The 19,254-nt window shown below is 46.9% G+C and overlaps 1 protein-coding gene across 1 annotated transcript in view; it reads left to right on the top strand.

Annotated features, from left to right (window-relative positions):
• The first annotated feature begins 4,858 nt into the window (after positions 1–4,858).
• The window catches only part of Cd80 (CD80 molecule), a 38,704-nt gene continuing 24,308 nt past the window's right edge, over positions 4,859–19,254 (top strand). The window contains exon 1 of the mRNA XM_028881594.2: positions 4,859–5,778. Coding sequence (XP_028737427.1) covers positions 5,676–5,778 — 103 coding nt within the window. The 5' untranslated portion in view covers positions 4,859–5,675. The remainder of the gene's footprint in view (positions 5,779–19,254) is intronic.

The raw sequence follows: 19,254 nt of genomic DNA, 5'->3' as shown, positions 1-19,254 counted from the left end.
GAACCCATAAGAGTTTTTATTTATTTATTTATTTATTTATTTATTTATTTATTTATTTGGCTGTTCTTTTAAATTGTGAATGGGATCAGGATGCATAATGTGAAACCCACAAAGAATCAATAAAAAGTTTAAAAAAAAAAAAAAAAGAATATACCAGATATGGTGGTACATAGCTTTAATCCCAGCACTCGGGAAACAGAGACAAAGAGATCTCTGTGAGGCCAGCCTGGTCTAAATAGTGAGTTCCAGGCCCAGCCTGGCTGAATACAGTCAGATGTGGTGGCTCGTGCCTGTTATCCCAGCATTGAAAAAGCTAAAGCAGGCAGAACGAGGACAATACCAGCAACGCGTCAGAGCAGGTTTGGGGACAGCCTGGAGTACAGAGGGACACTCTGCCTCAAAGCCGTGGCAAAAATAGAATGCACATGTCCGTAAGAGTGGTTTAAGTCATCAAATGTTAGTTTCACCACATTCCAACCAAAGACTGTGAGGAGAGAGCTGTTCAGAGTTTGGGTGACCCAGGGGCACAAAAGGAGTCAGGCCTAGAACTCAGAGTCAGCCCTTCTATTCCCCATACTGCCTCTTAGGAAAAAAAAAAATATGTGAAATGGCCTGCAGTTAAACATTGATTAGGTTCAAGGCACAAAGCCTGATTGTATGTTTTATATTTTATGTCCGTCCCCCCCCCCCCCGCAAAGTAGGCTTAAGCATCCCTTTTGTGACCATGTAAAAGTAGTATTTAAAAAAAATATTATATGAAAAAGCAAAACTTAGATATGCGCCGTAATTTTAAGAAGTGGACAGTAATCCAGAGAGTAAGCAGACAGGGAGGCTTGATGGCCGTGACCCTCGATGAACTGGTGTCTGCCTGTTAAGGGAAAGCTTCGAGCTTCCAAGCAGAACAGAAAGACTGGGAAAGTCCTTGTCACCGCCCCCAGGTGCCTCCCCGAGTGCGGTGGCGTATTTCCACAAGCCTGGGCTTCCCAGCCTCTGGTAGAGACCTGCCAGTACATTTTGAACTCTCTGGAGAGTTCCAGCAGGTTGCCTCTACGGCTGCCTTCTTACTTTTGATGGAGTTCCCACAGGAAGGGGAGCACGCCTGCCGCGCCCCCCCCCCCAGCCCAGCTTCATTTCCCGAACTTGCAAAGACCTTCCATGCTCTCCCCACAGTCACACACTTAGGGACTTCACTGGCCACTGGCTCTCGGTAGATGAAAATGCAGCCTTCAGGAGAAAACCAAAAACGAACAAGAACAACGGGTGCTTTGTCTGAGTGATTTTTCCTTTCACTCCCACTGTGCCCAGCGGCTTTCACTGACCAGCCTGGACTAGCCACGGTTAGTCCGCTGGACACACACAAGCAAAGAAATTCCAGCAGGAGACATTGAGTTGCCTCGCCTTTCCAGTCTGTTCCTCCACCCTTGGAGGGGTCAGTCCCTCACTCCTGGGTCACACACTCCATCATTAAAACTGTTCTTTGAAGAGGCCCCTGAAAGCACCAATAGACCATCTGAGGAGCCGCTCAACTAACCCCCAAAAGAAATAAGCAGGAGGCTCAGGAGAGATGCCATCTGAGGTTCTGAAGCAGTATGAACCCAACCTTCTTCAGAGCCTTCCAGTGGGCAAAAATCTGGCTACATGGGTCCTCACTAGCTCTAATTAAAATATTGCTCTAGGACAGTAGGCAAAGAGAACATTCTGTGTAATTATATTGGCATACAGTTCCAAATGTGCAAACGACTCAACAGAGGGAGAAGGCAGAGAGGCAGGAATTGGGAGGGGACAATTTCAGAACCCATGGAAATGCTAGGGGTGATACACACATGTTCACTATCTCTGCTGGTGATGGCTTGTGTGGGTGTCCAACTTAATATTTTAAATATTTGTAGCCTTTTACTGTGTGTGTGTGTGTGTGTGTGTGTGTGTGTGTGTGTGTGTGTGTGTATGTTGTTGTTGTTGTTGTTTGGTTTTTTGTTTTTCAAGACAGGGTTTCTTTGTGTAGCCCTAGCTGTCCCAGAACTCACTCTGTGGACCAGGCTGGCAGAGATCTGCCTGCCTCTGCCTCCCAAGTGCTGGCATTAAAAGCATGTGCCACCACGTCTGGCTGCTTTTTAGTATATTTTAATGATACCTTAACAAAGTTATTAAAAGCAATAATCATGTACATAAATTATTAAATCTTGTCCTCCCTCAAAAGAATTAGTGCAGGGGGAAATTCCACTTTTCCTTTAAGTCAGGAAATTTCTCTTTAGTTTTATGAACAGAATTAAGTTTCCCTTTTTAACGAAATCTGGAAACCATGACCTTTTGTTCAAGAGCATATTTATACTGTTATGTTGATATTATGGTGTGAATGCAAGATAAGAAGGCAACTGTCTGGTTCACTTTTCAGGAAAAATACCCAAGAAGGGAAAAGAAAAGGGAAGGGTAACGGGAGGGAGGGGACAGTGGACATTTGCTTCATCTTAGGGAGGAGCAAATAGCCAGTCTGAGCTGTGAACACCCTACTAAGTCCTTATCAGGCTCTGCACGCTACAGCCACTTAAATCACACTCGCCATGACCACACTGTCCTGTCCCCAAAACACCAAGACCCTCTCTGACTTTTCCTACTGCCTGAACATGTCTCTTTACTCCATTCTCAGAGAAAATGAAATCAGGAAGTAAAAAGAGCGACATTTGCATCTGTGTCCCGTTGGGCAGCGGATGGGGTGTCACTGCCAAATGTGGCTCTTAGTGCCTGAAATCCTTCAGCCAGGGACCAGTCAGGTTCCAGAGCCAGCAAGAGGCCCCAGCAAGAAGCCCCCAGAATATCTCCACATCGATAAGATTCAGATCGGGTGAAATGTGTTTCTTTTCAAATAGGGGCAAGACCCAAATCCTCTCACTGTAGGTAAATTGTTAGAAAGAATATACAAAGAAGTAAAAACCTGGAAGTCGATTTTCTCAAAATTGTCAGGGCTACACTCTTTGAATAGGGTGCCCACAGGGATACAGCTTCCCCAGTTGGAAGACCATGCCTTTGTCCTCCTGATAAGTCTTCTGGCCAGGAGGTGGATGCCTTATAGGGTACCAGCAGGAATGATGCTTGGGAGGTGGACATACCGGGTCCCATCAGCCAGCCAGTGCTTGCCATAGCCCAGGCCTGACAGCAAAGGGGCGTTTTTGACATGACAGAGCCTTATTCCCGCCTCTTCCTTTTATATGATCTCCATTGCTTCCTGTCCTAGGGAAGCACATTGACCTCAGACTCCTGTCATACTTCTCTGTCAGTCTTTTAGTTAAACAGATTACAGTGCCTTCAGTGACAGTGGTTAATCCATCCCCCAGGACCTTCTGGGAGTCCCGTGAAAGGCCTTAAGAACTTCCACCTGGGAGACAAATGTGGAAGCAGCTACCTACCTATTCTCAGCTCCTTTGGTCAAGGGTAGCCCCACAGACACCAACTTCCCTGCAATTAAGGTTCCTCCACATGCTTGGGCACAGAACTTCCAAGGCAACATGCAAGTTAAGAGAACCTGTTGTCTTGTCGAGGCAGCAGAGGAGGTCTGGGTGGGTTAGAAGCCAACCGTGAAAACGGTAGGCGCAGTCAAGGGTCTGCCTGCGTCTATGTGTGCAAAGAGATTCACGGCCCGGCCTGGCTGGCTGCTTGTCCATGGATCCTCCAAAATTCCATCTCTAGGTTCCCAGGGTGTCAAACTGGCTGCAGATAGCAGTTGTAGGGGAGACTGGAGCCTGACTCACCCCATCCCTTGGTGCTCTCATTGTGACCATTGGGCTATACTAGCTGTGGTAAAGTGAGTGTGAGTTCAGGGAGCACACTCTTTGAGAATGGACAAGATGCGAATACAGAAAACACTGCCCCCAAAGTGATTACTACGTATGAGCCAGGCAGCCTGCTCCCACAGCAGTCCTCCCATGGGTAGGAAAAGAGTAACTCTGAATATAAAAACATAACTCGAGAGCAGGGCAGAAGCGGTCAGGAAGCTCATACATCATGGTGCAGGCCGAGACAGTGACTGTCCTTGCCCTTCTTCTTCTTCTTAGATACCCAAAACTGTCACCATGGTTCGTTTATCCCCCACCCCATGGTGAGGGCAGCCCGCTGGCTGGGTGACTTGTCCAAGTCACACTCTCTCAAAGAGCAAGGGAGCTTCCTCAAGGCTGCAGTTAAGGGAAGTTGGAAAGGGGAAATTCCACCTCCCTGCTACTTTAGTCATAAAGACAGCGAGAAGAGAACAGCTCGTAAGTGGGCCCCATCTTCTGATTTTTAAGAAAAAAGAAAAAGGAATCTTCTTCAGGCAGTAAGTAAAGACATTTGCTATTTATTACACCATGGGATGCCTTGGAAAAACAATTTAACACCAACCTGACTTTTTTTTTTTTTTTCAAAGACGGGCTCTCCTATATCCCAGGCTGGCCTCAGACTTGCTATGTAACCCAGGATGGTGTGGAACTTCTGATCCTCCTGCCTCCACATCTCCAGTGCCCCTACACTGTTTATACAACTCTGGGGATCGAACTCGGGGCTTCCTGCATGTCAGGCCGGCATTCTGCCAACAAAGCCATCTCCTCAGCCTCAATGTCACTGCTTTTAAAACCAACATATGGTCATGTCTTACCCTCACAGGAGTCTCCTGTGGTCTCTCAGGCTCACAGCGGTGGCATTCCAACACGGTTAGAAAAACACCCCCAGAATTCTTTCGCGTTTCCCAGATGCTAGCAGATTTTTCTGTAGGCTGAACGTGAGCTTTTCTGATCAATAGAACGCTAATGGGAAAGTCTCTTCAAGCTTACCAGTTAGAGCGTGGCTAGGGAGACAATCTGGTATAGCTCCAAAAGAGGAGAGTCACACATCTGGCCAGTTGGAGTTGTGACATCATTCATTTTCATTTCTCAATTTTGACACATTTACTGGAAGAAAAAAAAAAAACATCAACAAGCCTCTTCACATCATACTGCATAGTCTAAATACGCAGTGTTTGTACTATGTCTTGTGTTTCTTCACTTTTTACAGTAGATCTCTCTATTGGTTGATATCCATGTAGGACTTACTGTGTTTAAGATCTGAGGTTCTTGATTAATATAACAAGATGTCCTTTCCTAACTAAAACGCAGCCTTGGACAAATACACTTTGGCCAATCACTCTGCACTTGTGCATGTGTCCAGGGCGGGGATTTAAGCTTTCTTGAATTGGCTGATACAGAAGGGTCTCTGTGCTTTTTTGCTGTTGTTGTCTGTGAAATGGGGGCCTCACTGTGTTCTCACAACGTTAGCCACACCCCCAAACAGAGAACCCTTTCACCCAACTGTGGCTGGTTCTCGGAACAGGCCAGGACAAGTCACCTCCCCTAGAGTCCCCTCCACCTTTGAGTTCCCCTCATGGCCACACCCTGATTTAGAGGCCACTCAGATGAAGAACTCTCACTCATTCTTGTCTAGCTCACGGCAGACAACTGAGCGACTCTTACTAGTTTCTTTTTCAGGTTGTGAAAGACAACCTTCGGAGACTCAAGAACTCTGCCCCATCTCTGAGGAGCAATAGAATTGTCTTCAGTACCTGCTTGGTGTGTACCATCCAGGCTTCTCTACTACTCTGTTTCCCGAATTTTGTGAGCCTAGGAGGTGCCCAGGCTCTGTTTGGCTTTCACCTTCTATCCAAAGCATCTGAAGCTATGGGTTGCCAACTGAGGCAGGATACACCACGACCCAGGTGCCCACATCTCAGGCTCGCTCATCTCTTTGTGCTGCTGTTCGGTCTTTTTCAAATGTCTTCAGGTAAGGAAGGAACTTTCAGGAACTTGACTTTAAGCTCGCCGGGGTTTTGAGGAAGATGACGCTGTTCTCTGTTCTGTCTCCCTCGGCTTGCTTTGTGGCCGTCTTCTTCTGCTCACTTCGAGAACCGGAGGAACCCTTCAGGGTGTTCCCAGAACACTTTAAAGCTAAGAAAGTTCTGGTTCGAAGAGGGTAAAAAGACATGTAGGGTCACACAGCAAGTCAGAAACCAAGTTAAATTAAGAGCTTCAACTCTAACATAGAGGTGGGGACGGTATTATTTTAATGACACATAAAACCAGACAGTAGCTTAGAGCTGTGGCCTCCTCCATCTGTATTAGATGTTCATTTACATCTCGTTATGTGCCAACAGAGTTGGTCTGGGATTCTAGTTTCCAAAGTATGTTTCTACGGTACAACTCAATTAATGTGTTGTGGCCTACCTCTAAGACCAGCCGACGATGACCTTTTCCACTCGGGGGAAGGCGGGTATTGAGAAATGTCATCTTCCTCGTGTGAAATCTTTCTCTTAATGTTTCTTCTTAAGCTTTGCTTTCTTTCAGTGTGTCAACACTGGCATCGGGCAGCTGGGAGTTAGTACAAAATGATTTTTTTTTTGTTATTTCTAACTGGATGTGTATTTCATATGTGTTCTTCAAAGTGTATTTTGTCCTCAAGGTGATTCTGTTTCTATGCATGTTGTCTTAAGGATGCTGGACTTTGGGCACTATCAAGGGCTGGGGGCTCCGTGCAGGTCATGGTTTGCTTGGGAACTGTCATCCACTGTGTCCTGTGTGACCTTTTTTGTTTTAAGGGGTAGCTGGACCATGGGACTTTTTTCAGGTCAGGAAGCAGAAGATCTGCTTTCTAAGGAGTAGAATATAAACTGTTTCTCACAAACAAGGAGGGAGCTAGAGTACCACACAGCAATGCAGAAACTGGACTCTCAGCCGCCCTGATGTAAAGCCGTTCACCTAAAATCCTGCCCCGAATATCTAAGAGCATGAGAGATGAGCAGAGGGGAAGGGAAGAGGATGAGGGTGCGCAGGCCACCTGCTCCCGTAGTAGCAGTTTCAAATTTTCTGTCCCGAGCTGGGAAATTTGGTTGTAGAACCCAGAGAACCATGACTTAAGTGCCCATTCATAGCTCGAGTTCTGTACGCAGTCAACAATTACACAGTTAAAAATGTGTGATTGGAGGTTACCATGTGTAAGCTGGAGGTTACTCAGGTCTTCTGGAGAAACTACATACACCCAGAAATGGGGCTTGGGAGTTGATGGGTGGGGTGGAAAACTCTTAAAAAAGAGAGAGAAAGCAGGCAACATTTAAACCAAGGCTTGTTTAAATGACAGTTGCACCAGAAAAAAAAAAAGAGTCAGAAACTGAGCATAGACGATACATTTTTAGCCATTAGGAAAGCACCATGCACTTACCGCTGCATCCAATTTCTAAACCCATCTGTGAACATCTTATTCTTCATGTCCACCTTATCCCGAAGTAGTTGAGCCTGCCATGCGTGCCCTCAAACAAGTTTGCCTTGGAACTAACCCCACAGGAAATATGAAAAGTAGGAGATCCCAGCTACCAAAGCCCAGGTTCTGAGAAATGAGGGAACAGGGTCACTGGAGGACCTGATGGAGGCAAAGAAGGTTCTGGGCAGGGTACCCCAGTGAAAAACACCAGCACAAGTTTCCCCTCTCCCCTTTTAAGGCAATCTCATGTAGCCTAGGCCGGCCTTTAACTCATTAGGTAACAGAGGATGACTTTGAACTCTTGGTCCTCCTGCTTCCATCTCCTAAGTACTAGACATGCAGCACCATGCCCAGTTTATGCAATATTAGAGATCCAACAGAGGGCATTCCAGACAAGCACTTTGCCAACTGAGCTACGCCAGAGCTGTCTAGCTCACTCTTTTTAAACATCTACCCCTGGGTACAAGAAGTGTTTATTGGTCCTGGGAACAAATTCTGAGCTCTTTCATTCGTGGAATTTAGAGTCACTGGAAGGAAGAAGATGAGCAATCTGATTAATCATAGCACTAAATATGTGACTACCACAGAGATGAGAACTTCGTAGAAAAGGTCTTGTTCAGAGGCACCATTTCACCTGCTGAGGACCTGCAGACAGACAGTGGTGGATAGAGGAGAACCGGAAGGGAGCCAAGCCTAGGACCTGGACTTTGAGGTCACCATCGGGAACCTGAACACTATTCATACTGCACCGGGAGGGGGAGATGGCACTGTCCCATACATTAATTATGCATATTATTACCTGGTGGGGGTGTTAAAAGGCAGTGTTTGGTTCTGGGGATTTTTCAGAGAAGTGAAACTATTTTGTATAATACTATAATGATATGTCTATTAAGCGTAGCCATTGCAAACCCATAGAAAGCACACCTCCCAGGGAGAATGCTGAACCATGACTTTGGGTGAGGAGGATGTGTCAGCACAGGTTCATGGAGTGTGACAAATGTGTCACCATGGCGTGGGATGTTGATGATAGAGGAAGCTCAAAGGTGAAGACAGGACTGGTCTGTGGGCATCCTTCATGTTTCATGTTTGTCCACCTGGTTCTGCTGGGAACCTAAGACTGCTCTGAAAAATACTTTCAAGATCTCTTAGGTTTTGGTGTTTAGAGTCAGGCTCTCACTCTGTAGCCCAAGCTGGCCTGTAATTCAGTGTGTTGCCCAGGCTTGCCTCCAACTCCCACCTCAGCCTCCAGGGCAACAAGGATTATGTATGTGAGCTACCATGCCCAGTTTAAAACTGTACTTTCAAATGCTGCTTCTGCTTAGGTGGGTCTGGACCAGGGCCCGAGATTCTGCATTTCTAACAATCATCCAGGTGATGTTGAGGTTGGTGGATTGACTATACAGACCTATTTAAGAAGTAAATAATATTCAGAGAAAAGCAGGAAGTCAGACATATTAACGCTGGTGTCAGTAATCCTAGCTACTCTGGAGGTTGAGGCAGGAGGATCAAAAATTCAAGGCCTTGGGGGTGGGGTGGGGGTCTGTAGTAGCACACGCCTTTGATCCTAGCACTTGGGAGGCAGAAGCAGGCAGATCTCTGTGAGCTCGAGGCTAACCTGGTCTACAAGGAGAGTTCTAGGAGAGCCAGAGCTGTCACACAGAGAAACCCTATCTTGAAAAACAAAACAAACAAACAAAATTCAAGGCCTCCCTGGGCTATAAAGTGAATTCAAGGCTAGCAAGGAGAGCTTAGTGAGACCCTGTCTTAAAATACAAAGCATGGACTGGAATATAGCCTGGTGGGTAGAGTGCTTGCCCAGCATCCCCACGGCTCTTGGCTCCATCTCTAGAAAGGTATAAACTGGGCACGGCGGCACATGCTTGTGACGTCAGCCCTTTGGAGATATAGGCAGGAAGATGAGAAATTCAGAGTTACTCTCAAGGACACGGTGAGGTTGAGACCAGCCTGAACTACAAGAGTCTATGTCTTAAAAACAAAACAAAGTGGGGCGGGCTGCAGAGACAGCCCAATGCGCTAGCTAGCCTAGCTCATGTGAGACTCTGCATTCAGTTCCTAAGACTGAGAAGCACACAGAAGTCTTGAGTCGCTGAAGCGTGAGGAATGGCTCCTAGGGCAGTCACAGGCATTGTGCAAACCCCAACAGGAGGCTGCTTCTGGGGCCAGATGCATGCAGTGGCGGCGGCGGCGGCGGCGGCGGCGGCGGCGATGGGATGGTTTTGATGAAGAGAAAGGGGTCCGAGGGGAAAGGATGGACTGAGACATGAGTAATAGGAAGCCGGTGAGGGCTTGGCAGATTTTGGTGAGGGTCTGAGCGGCCTTTCGTCCCTGCGGTCAGGATGGTGTAAGGTGGAAGTAAGATGATGGAGGGCAGTTTGGGGGCTGTGGATGTGCCACACCTTCAAGCCTGCCTCCGGTCAGGAAGCCACACCCTGGTGGCATGGTCCCCTCTCCCCTACTACTCTCCAGACATTGGCTTCCAGGGCAAGCGGACCTCTTTCTTTCTTAAGACAGGACCCAGCCACATCCTCTCCACCATCAGGTTTCAGGCATGGTCTCTTGAGGCAGAAACACATGGCTGTATTCCAGAAACTAAGAAGCTAAGAAGCAACCATCAGGGAAGCATAAGTGGGCAGCCTTTCCTTCGGGACTGGGATCCTTTCAAGATGGCTCAGCCCTGAGGGCTGGGGAAAAGCTTCCTGAGGAAGCTGGATAGAAATGCATTAGGAGCTCTGAGGTAGAGAAAAAGCAAGCATCCTCAAGGTGTCACAAGTAGCAACTTCCCACCCACACCCTGCTGCCCGAACACAACTGGCCAGCACATCTCAAGAGTTACCATTGCCAGGTGGTAGTGGCGCAGGCTTTTAATCACAGCACTCGGGAGGCAGAGCCAGGCGGATCTCTGTGAGTTCGAGGCCAGCCTGGTCTACTGAGCGAGATCCAGGACAGGCACCAAAACAACACAGAGAAACCCTGTCTCAAAAAAAAAAAAAAAAAAAGAGTTACCATCATTTGTTACCCTGATAACAGTAGTCCAAATCTCAACGTTCTAATAATTTAGAATTTAAGAGAAAAAATAAAGATCTGATTTTTACACACTATGAGGGGCTGTATCTAAACTGAAGGGAAAGTCAGGGGCAAGAATGAAGTCTTCTAATGGCTTGTGTGCCAGCACACAGCATCTTCGCTGTGCTGCTGGAACTCTGCACAGGCCGAACATCAGACCTGTGGTATGCGCTTAACGAAAAGCTTAGAAGTGCCCCATAATATCGCTTCCACAGAAAAGACTGTGCACAAACATCAGTCTCCCATCCACACACTAACCAGACCCAACCCTGCTTAGCTTCCGAGATCAGAAGAGATGGGGCACGGTTGGTGTGGTATGGCCGTGAACCTGTGGTATTGACATTAACATCTCCAGCTGTTAGGATGATAGGTAATATTTATGTTTTTCTCCCTTTCATTCTTTCCAAAGTTAATGCGTGAGTGCGTGCGTGCATGCGTGCGTGCGTGCGTGCGTGCGTGCGTGCGTGTGTGTGTGTGTGTGTGTGTGTGTGTGTGTGCGTGTGTGTGAGCTCTCATTGGAAACCAAAGGAAAACTTGCAGGATTTAGTTCTCTCCACCACGTGGGTCTGGGGATGGAACTCACATTATCAGGGTTAGATCAAATGCCTTTACCCATGGAGCCATCTCATTGGCTTTTATTTTACTACTTTTTAAAAATTATTTTCTTACTTTTATCCAAAACACCCTTTTCTGAAAAATATAAAAGTGTGTATTCTTTGGTTTAGGTTTGGGGGCTTTTTTTTTTTTTTTTTTTTGAGACAAGGTCCCATTATGTAGCTCTGGCTGGCCTGGAACCCAGTACACAGTCCAAGTTGACCTGCCTCTGCCTCCAAGTGGTGGTGGATAAAAGGCGTAAGCCACCGAGGCTGGCTGATGGCACTCTTAAAAAGAAGAGCTATGTAGCCCCTAAGCTGTAAGCCAATCATAATATCAAAAAAAATAAATAAGTAAATAGAAACTTAAATTATCTGAAGGGCTTTAAAATTTGTCATTTTAAAGTGGATAGTTCGCTGGGTTTTAGCGTCTGGTGTTGCTATGAAGCTCTAACTCTGAAACTTCAGAGTATTTTTGTCACCTCATAATTAGAACACTTCTGCAGTCACTCTTCCGTGTCGCCCGGTCTCGTCTCCTAGTAACCGCTACTCCACTTCCCCTCTCGTGGACCATGCCTATTCCGGGCAGAGTGGAAGCATGCGTCCTGTACTGTGTGTCCAGCTTCTTCTCAGGGCTCATCTGTGTTGTAGTATGTATTGGAACACCATTTGTCTTCATCGGTGATAATGCACTGCTGTAGACCGAGTTCCTAAAAGATGAGTGGTTTGTCTGAAACCAGTGGTCTTACTCTGGTTTCTCTTCAGGTCGTATAAATCTTTTGCCTTTTACTAAAAAAACCAGTAGTCTTTGTGTCTGTTGGCTAGTCGCTTCCTCTCCCAGGGTGCTAGTGGCTGAGAGTTGAAGTCAGTAAGGGAGGAAGATGCCAATGCTTGTCAGGAAAGGCAAGGGCTAAGACTAACTGCTAAGTGTCCTCAGTTTACCACCCAGAGGAACAGTGTACGCATATTCATTAGAAGTTGTCTCAGGGTTTCTATTGCTGCGACAAAACACCATGACCAAAGAGCAAGTTGGGAAGGGAAGGGTTTATTTGGCTTACACTCCAGCATTGCTGTTCATCACTGAAGGAAGTCAGGACAGGAACCCAAAACAGGGCAGGATCCCGGAAGCAGGAGCTGATGCAGAGGCCATGGAGGGGAGCTGCTTACTGACTTGCTTCCTATGGGTTGCTCAGCCTGCTTTTTTTATAGAACCCAGGACCAGCAGCCCAGGGATGGCCCCACCCACCATGGGTTAAGCCCTCCCCATTGATCACTAATTGAGAAAATGCCTTACAGCTGGATCTCACGGAGGAGGCATTTCGTCCACTGAGGCTCCTTCCTCTGATGACTCTAGCTTGTGTCACAGAAGTACAGAAGTACACAGAATTGCCTCCTATTTCTGCCCAATCCCTCTCATAGCCTCAGCTCGATCCAGCTGCTGATGTCTAAAAGGGGCAGGCGTGATGCGCACCCCAAGCCAGCTGTGGGCCTTCCATTCAGACCACAAGTCAGTTTCTACAGTTCCATTCTGGGTGTGGTTCAGCAGAGCAGGATGTGGTAGGGTTGTTAGAGGAGCCTACCAACATCTGTATTAGAGCCGGGGCGATGACTCTGAAGGTAAACACTTGTGTAGGCCTCACAACCCTAGTTTGATCCCCACAGTCAACAGTAAAGGGAGAGAACCAATTCCTGATATTTGTCCTCTGACTCCACACCCATGGCATGTATCCATCCACTCACTCACGCACATAAATAAAAAATAAAATAAGATGTAAAATTCCGTGTTTAAAAATTGTACCGCGGCACGGTTAACAAAGCACCTTGCTTCCGTCCTAGGGTCGCTGTGGAAATTGTGTACCGTGGGGAAGATAGCACACCCACGCTGCAGAAGTGACCCTGAGGCCCAAGGAGATTTACCTAGTTTTTCAAGGTTATACTTGCAACTTGTGGTCATCTAAGTCCCTGCTACTTAGCTCTGCATTCAGCAAGTATCCCCTTCGTACCTTCTAGGCTGGGCCCCATTCTCAACCCTGCAGATGTGGCAATGAAAAGCAGGCTGAGCTTCACATATGGGCTTGCATGTCATTTATTATGGATTGCCCAGAGTCCGGGGAAGATGCTACATCCGGTATGGGATATCTGAGGGGAAAAAAAAAAATCTACGTACACTATGCTCCTATGTCTGTTAACTTTATTCCTCTAAGACAAAATTTTGTCTATATAGCTACAGCTCCGTCAGACATTCAGGGCAGGAATACATCTAGACACATCAAGCTCTTTATCCATCTACTTCATTTCTCTGGGATGAAATCCTGTCTACATAGCTTCCAGCCTCAACTTCGTCCTCTGTTTCTTCACCCTCCATCTCTACTTGCTCTCTACTCCTGGCTCTGATGAACTCTACAAGAGTTCTGCCTTACCATCTACCAAACCTCTGTGTTCTTCCCTTCTCCCTGGTCATGCCATTCTGGCTGCTTCTACCAAAAAAACAAAACAAAACAAACAAAAAACAACAACAACAAAAAAAAAACCTGCCTGTTTCTTCTTCCCATGGCCATCCTCAGGAATGTTGCTCCACCCTACTTTCTACCTTGATATGTAAAAAACTCTTGTTCTCAGTCAATTGCTCTGGAGAGCTACTAGGCTTCAAGGCAAGGAGATGGTCTGAGCTTCATTTGCACAAGAAACAAAGCTATGCACCTCCTGCCAGTGTGTCTTCCACACATTCTATGGGAATTGTGAGTCCAAGATATTCATAACAAGGCACAGCTGAATATTAAGCTGTGGAACACGGAATAGTCCATGCTGCATGGCTTCCCACTTGACTAACCCTTGGCCTGGTCAAGGTATAGCTTTAATATGCAGCTGGACTCCTTATAACATATTCTTGTGGCTTGCCACAGTTTATATATACAGGTGTGTGTGTGTGTGTGTGTGTGTGTTTGTATACCATGTGTAACCTGTATCAGCTGGATGGAGCAAGACAAGACAAAGCCACGCGTAGTCATATATATGTGTAATCACAGTATTCAGGCCAGATAAAGGACACGCAGGGATATACCTCATTTCAAAAACCAAAACCAAAACCAAACAAAAAGATGGAAGACAGACATATCAGGGCCAGAGCCTAAGGTGTGGCTAGATCTGTGATGTTAGAAGGGACTGTCTGGGAGGAACAGGGGAAGGCTTTCTGAGTAGGAAACACCAGCCCAGAGTGACATGAGCCCTGGACCATGTGGACCTCCTCTGGAAGATGCTGCCTTCTCTCCTATCCTAGGCATGGTGAGGAGAGTTAAGTATGGTGTCCTAACTCTTGCTTTGTCTGGGGCGTGGCACACCCGACAAACTCAGAGATCCAATAAGGCCTGGGCCCCCAGAGTCACCGACACAGACGAAAGCCTTCCAAGACGCTTCTTCCATTTTCTCATTGCTCAGCATGAGAGTGCAAACCTGGCTCCTGTGGGAATTTCCAGGTCGCACAGGAAAATTTTGATTCCTCTTTTCAATCTGGTTCTTCTTCAGCATTGGGGTGTGATGGGTAGGTGGGGCTCAGACAGAAATGGAGAGCAGCCCATTGATGAGGGGCCATGACTTTTAGAGAAAGACATCCATGCTTCTCTTCATGTGACTGTACAAAAACTCCTCAGGAACCGCCATTGAAACAGACAGTTTTGCTTTTGGTTATGATTTCTCTCGTTTGGGTCACCGGATGTCAAAATCGGCTGGATATATTGCATTCTGTGGGGCAGGAACAAGCAGTTCTGGGGAGGGGAAATTACACCAGATAAATTAGCTGTTTTGTGTCATGGTGTCCATCAGGTTCAGGCAAGACCAGACTTCTATACAGCTGGTAGGATCCCTGAGTGATGTTGGTTAAGCAGAGTGCTGGATGTATCAGTGACGGAAGAGTCTTGAGCCATAGTTATCTTTCTAGAGCTTTATTGGGGATGGGGAGAGAGAGAGAGAGACAGGGAGAGAAAGGGAGAGAGAGAGAGAGAGAAAGAGAGAAACAGAGAGAGACGTCCGTCGCGGAGGGAGAGAAGAGAATGAAATGAGAGAATGAGAGAATGCGGGGGGGGGAAGGGGGGGCGGGAAGAGAATGCACAGAGGGCACGCCTGCTTTTAGGCTGGGATGCCTGATGCTGTCGCAGGCTGGTGACATAATTAAGGACATAATCCTTACAAGTGAGATTAAAGTAACTAGAGGGTAAGATTTGGGGCAGGCAGAGCGAGAGCAGACACTCCTGCAGAAGACTTGCTGTCCCAGGGTCCCTCCTGTTTACATCATTTGATTGAATTTACTTTTGCAGTGCTCTGGAATGGGCACCTTTTACAGGTGAGAAGACAGTAGCTAAGCTGAGGCTAGAATCGAAGTCAATGAGAATACATAGTCTACGCTCTGTTACATCTCTTAGTTTTCCTGTATCCCCGAATGTGTCCAGGTCATAGCTTGATCTTTCGCTATCAGAGCTCCTTTCAGGCTTATCTTTTCACTTCTGTCAGTTACCACGCTAGAGTAGGAACTGGAGACATTCAGCAAAGTTGCCGAAAGGGGGGCCTGAGAGAGAGCTCAGCTGCTTCACATGATGGCCGGTGTGCTAGGAAGGTGTTATTGCCCCAGATCTTGCTTTCCAAGAGACAGGGGCCTGGAACTAATGCCGCACACCTGGACTTTCCCCAAGGGCATCTTCGTGGCTCTGGAGGCACAAGGCACGGTAGGTGCCAATGATGGCACTGGGTGGGGGACTGAGAACTTTGGCTTTAGAAGGACACTGCCCCTGAGTCATAACCCAGAGGTCTAATCTACTGAGGAATTCTGTGGTATTGACATTTGCTAGGAGCTAATGAGTTGGAGTTTAGACACTGAAAGGTTACTTTTGGGGGAGGGGGGTATATCGATGAGGAAATGTGATTTATTTTTTGTTTGTTTTATGTGTATAGGTTTTTACATGCATGTGTGTGTCATGTACTGTATGTGTGCCTGGTACCCACAGAGACCAGAAGAAAGTGCCAGAGCCCCTAGAACTGGAGTTACAGATGGCTACGAGTCACCTTGTAGGTGCTGATCATTGGAGAGAGGTCCTCTGGGAGAATAGCCAGGGCTCTTAATGGCTGAGCCATCTCTCCAGCCCCAGGGACCGAGTTTTCAAATGGAACCCACTTAGCAAGTCCAAGCTGTAGGACACCTGCAGGTCCAGAGTATAGAAAGCCAAGAGAAGGACAGGATGGAAGGAAGGAAGGGCCACCAGGTAGCTGAGAGGGAGACACAGCTCACAAACGCAGGCCTTACCCTTGTCCTGTGGTGGTGCCGTGAGTCATTCCAGCCTGAAACCATGAGGTCAGTTGAAGCCCGGAAAGAAAGGGGCTCTTTCTTTTTTATTTTGTTGGTTTCTTAGGTTTGTTCATTAGAAACAATGTCTCCTGCTGTGTAAGCTGACCTCAGACTCTCTGCGTAGCCAAGATAACCTTGAACTTCTGGTCTTCCTACTTCTACCTCCCAAGTGTTGGGGTTACAGCCACCTAGGCCTCTTTATTTTTATGAATCTCTTTTTTTTTTCTTTTTTTCTTTATTTATTATGTATACAGCATATATGACTGCAGGCCAGAAGAGGGCATCAGATCTCAATACAGATGGTTGTGAGCCACCATGTGGTTGCTGGGAATTGAACTCAGGACCTCTGGAAGAGCAGCCAGTACTTTTAACTGCTGAGCCATCTCTCCAGCCCGCCTCTTTATTTTTATTGCTTCCTTACTTATTTATTTGTAGGCACACCCATGGTACTTGTGTAGAGGTCAAAGGGCAACTTGCAGAAGTTAGTCCTCTCCTTTCAACACGTGGGCGCCAAGGATCAAACTCAGGATGTCAGGTTGGTTAGCAGTGGCCTTTTCCTGCTGGTCCATCGCAAGATTCTTTCTTAAAGTGGAAGAGCTCAGTGATGGGGCCAGGATGGAGCGATGCAGTGTTGGCTTAGTTATTCTGACATTGAATGGTAAAACTTGGGGGAGCAGTCCTCTTGGTTTCTTTTCCTGTCACTCTAATAAAATGGCCAGACAAAAATAACTTCAGGGAGGAATGGTTTGTTCTGCCCTTACTGTTTCAGGGAATCGTCCGTCACTGGCAAGGGCATCACAGCAGGAAGCAGCTGGTCACACTGCATCCCGGTGAAGAGAGAGAGTAGGAATGCTTGTGATCAGCTCTCTCTCTCTCTTTATACTATCTAGGACCCAGCTTACGAAATGGTGCCGCCCACAGTGGGCAGGTCTCCCCGCCTCGATGAAATCAGGGGTAATTCCCCATAGGCATGCCAAATGAATGAAAAAAAATGAGGACATGACCACTCCAAGGTATGGTTGAGAAGAAGGTTTTTTATTGTAGATATGAGGGAGAGTACATGCAGAGGCATCTGGAAGCATCCAGAGCAGAGAGAGAGACAGAGAGAGAGTAGTGGATTGAACATGGCCAGGAGAATAGAGCAGACCATGAGAGGAGAGAGGGTAGGGAGGTCAAGAGAGGAAGAGAAGAGGGACAAGAGAGAACCAGGAGAGGAAGAAGGACCAAGAGGCCAAGGACCAAGACAGTGTGTGGCTGAAACGCCTGGGTCACATAGGAGTTAGAAGCTGGGGGAAGGGAAAGGAAGGGAGGAGAAGGGAAGGGAAGCTTAGGAACTGGAGAGGTTTAGGGTAGGGGCGGGGGTGAGAAGAGCAGAGAGGAGCCAGGACTCTGTAACAGTACTTGCAATGCCCAGAGAGCCTGGGGGCCAACATGGCTATGTTAAGTAGGCACCACAGTTAGCCATTTGTCCTGAGTTTCTTTGGGAGCTGACACTGGTCTTGTAGGCAATCTAGAGTCTGTCAAGTTGACAACTAACACTAATGATTGCAGCCATAAATAAGAGAGTGGCCTTAAAAGCCTGGGCCAGTAAGAAGTACATATGGAGGCTGGAGAGATGGCTCAGAGGTTAAGAGCACTGGCTGCTCTTCCAGAGGTCCTGAGTTCAATTCCCTGCAACCATGTGGCTCACAACCATCCGTAATGAGATCTGGTGCCCTCTTCTGGCCTGAAGGCATACATGCAGGTAGAACACTATACATAATAAAGAAATAAAATCTTTTTTAAAAATGTAAGAGAGAGAGACAGAGAGACAGACAGACAGACAGACAGACAGACAGACAGAGAGAGAGAGATGTAGCAGGAATCTTAGAGTCTTATTAATAAAATCAAACCTGAGGCCAGTTATTGGAGTGAACTCTGGAAGATCAGAGAGACAGAACAAGCCACAGCCACCTCACCTCGCCAGATCCTCAGCTGGTCTTGTTTCCTCAGACTGGAGGCCTCTGAGTTCTCATCCAGAATGGGTCTCAGCTGAATTGCTGCTCAAAAGCCTGAATGCTTAACCAGCCAAATGCTTCTAGTTTCTGGTCCTCACACCTTATATACTTTTCTGCTTTCTACCACCACTCCCTGGGATTAAAGGCGTGTGTCACCATGCCTGGCCATTTCCAATGTGGCCTTGAACTCACAGAGATCCAGAGGGATTTCTCCTTCTGGAGTGCTAGGATTAAAGGTGTGAGCGCCACCATTTTCTAGCCTTTGTATCTAGTGGCTGTTTTGTCTCTGACCCCAGATAAGTTTATTAGGGTGCACAATATTTTGGGGAACACAATACCATCAGAGAGAGAGAGAGAGAGAGAGAGAGAGAGAGAGAGAGAGAGAGAGAGAGAAGAGAGAAGAGAGAAGAGAGAGAAAAGAGAGAAACACATACATAAAACATAAAACTGGGGCAGTGCCTTTTCCTTGGCCTAGTTTCCTCATCTGTAAAATAGGACAAATGTTGGTAGTGCCTCTCAGGCTTCACAGTCCTCAACTTTGTCCTCCATATTCTTTTGGGGCACAGCAGATTGTTTAACCTGCACTTTCATTAGGGTCTCTTAAAAACCACCTGCCTTCTCATGGGCCTGGAGGATTGGGTGTCCCTGCGTCTGACTCTCATCCACAGACATTAGGATCTGTGTGTAAAATGAGTAAGTGCCTTTTCCATACATTAGAATGCACACCATTTGTTATCACAGGATGTGTGGGAGAGAGGAAGAATCAGGGCAATTCTTTGTAGTGACATCACCATTCCAGGATGCTTAACTAAGTTATATGTATGGTAAAGAAATGGCAGTTTATTTGCCATTGTGGTAATAGGTACCCAATGTATAAGGTTGCTGCAAGAATACTGGGTTCACTTTAGGCTGCATAATCAGAAGATTTATATAAAAGTAGCATCCCAGCTCTCCTCTGAGTCATTCTCTAATCTAGAGGTGGGTTTAGTGGCCTTTGTTC

Source organism: Peromyscus leucopus, chromosome 12 (assembly GCF_004664715.2).
Source record: "Peromyscus leucopus breed LL Stock chromosome 12, UCI_PerLeu_2.1, whole genome shotgun sequence".
Lineage (NCBI taxonomy): Eukaryota > Metazoa > Chordata > Mammalia > Rodentia > Cricetidae > Peromyscus > Peromyscus leucopus.
Note: the sequence above shows the minus strand (reverse complement) of the source record. Positions and strands in the feature narration are given on the sequence as shown.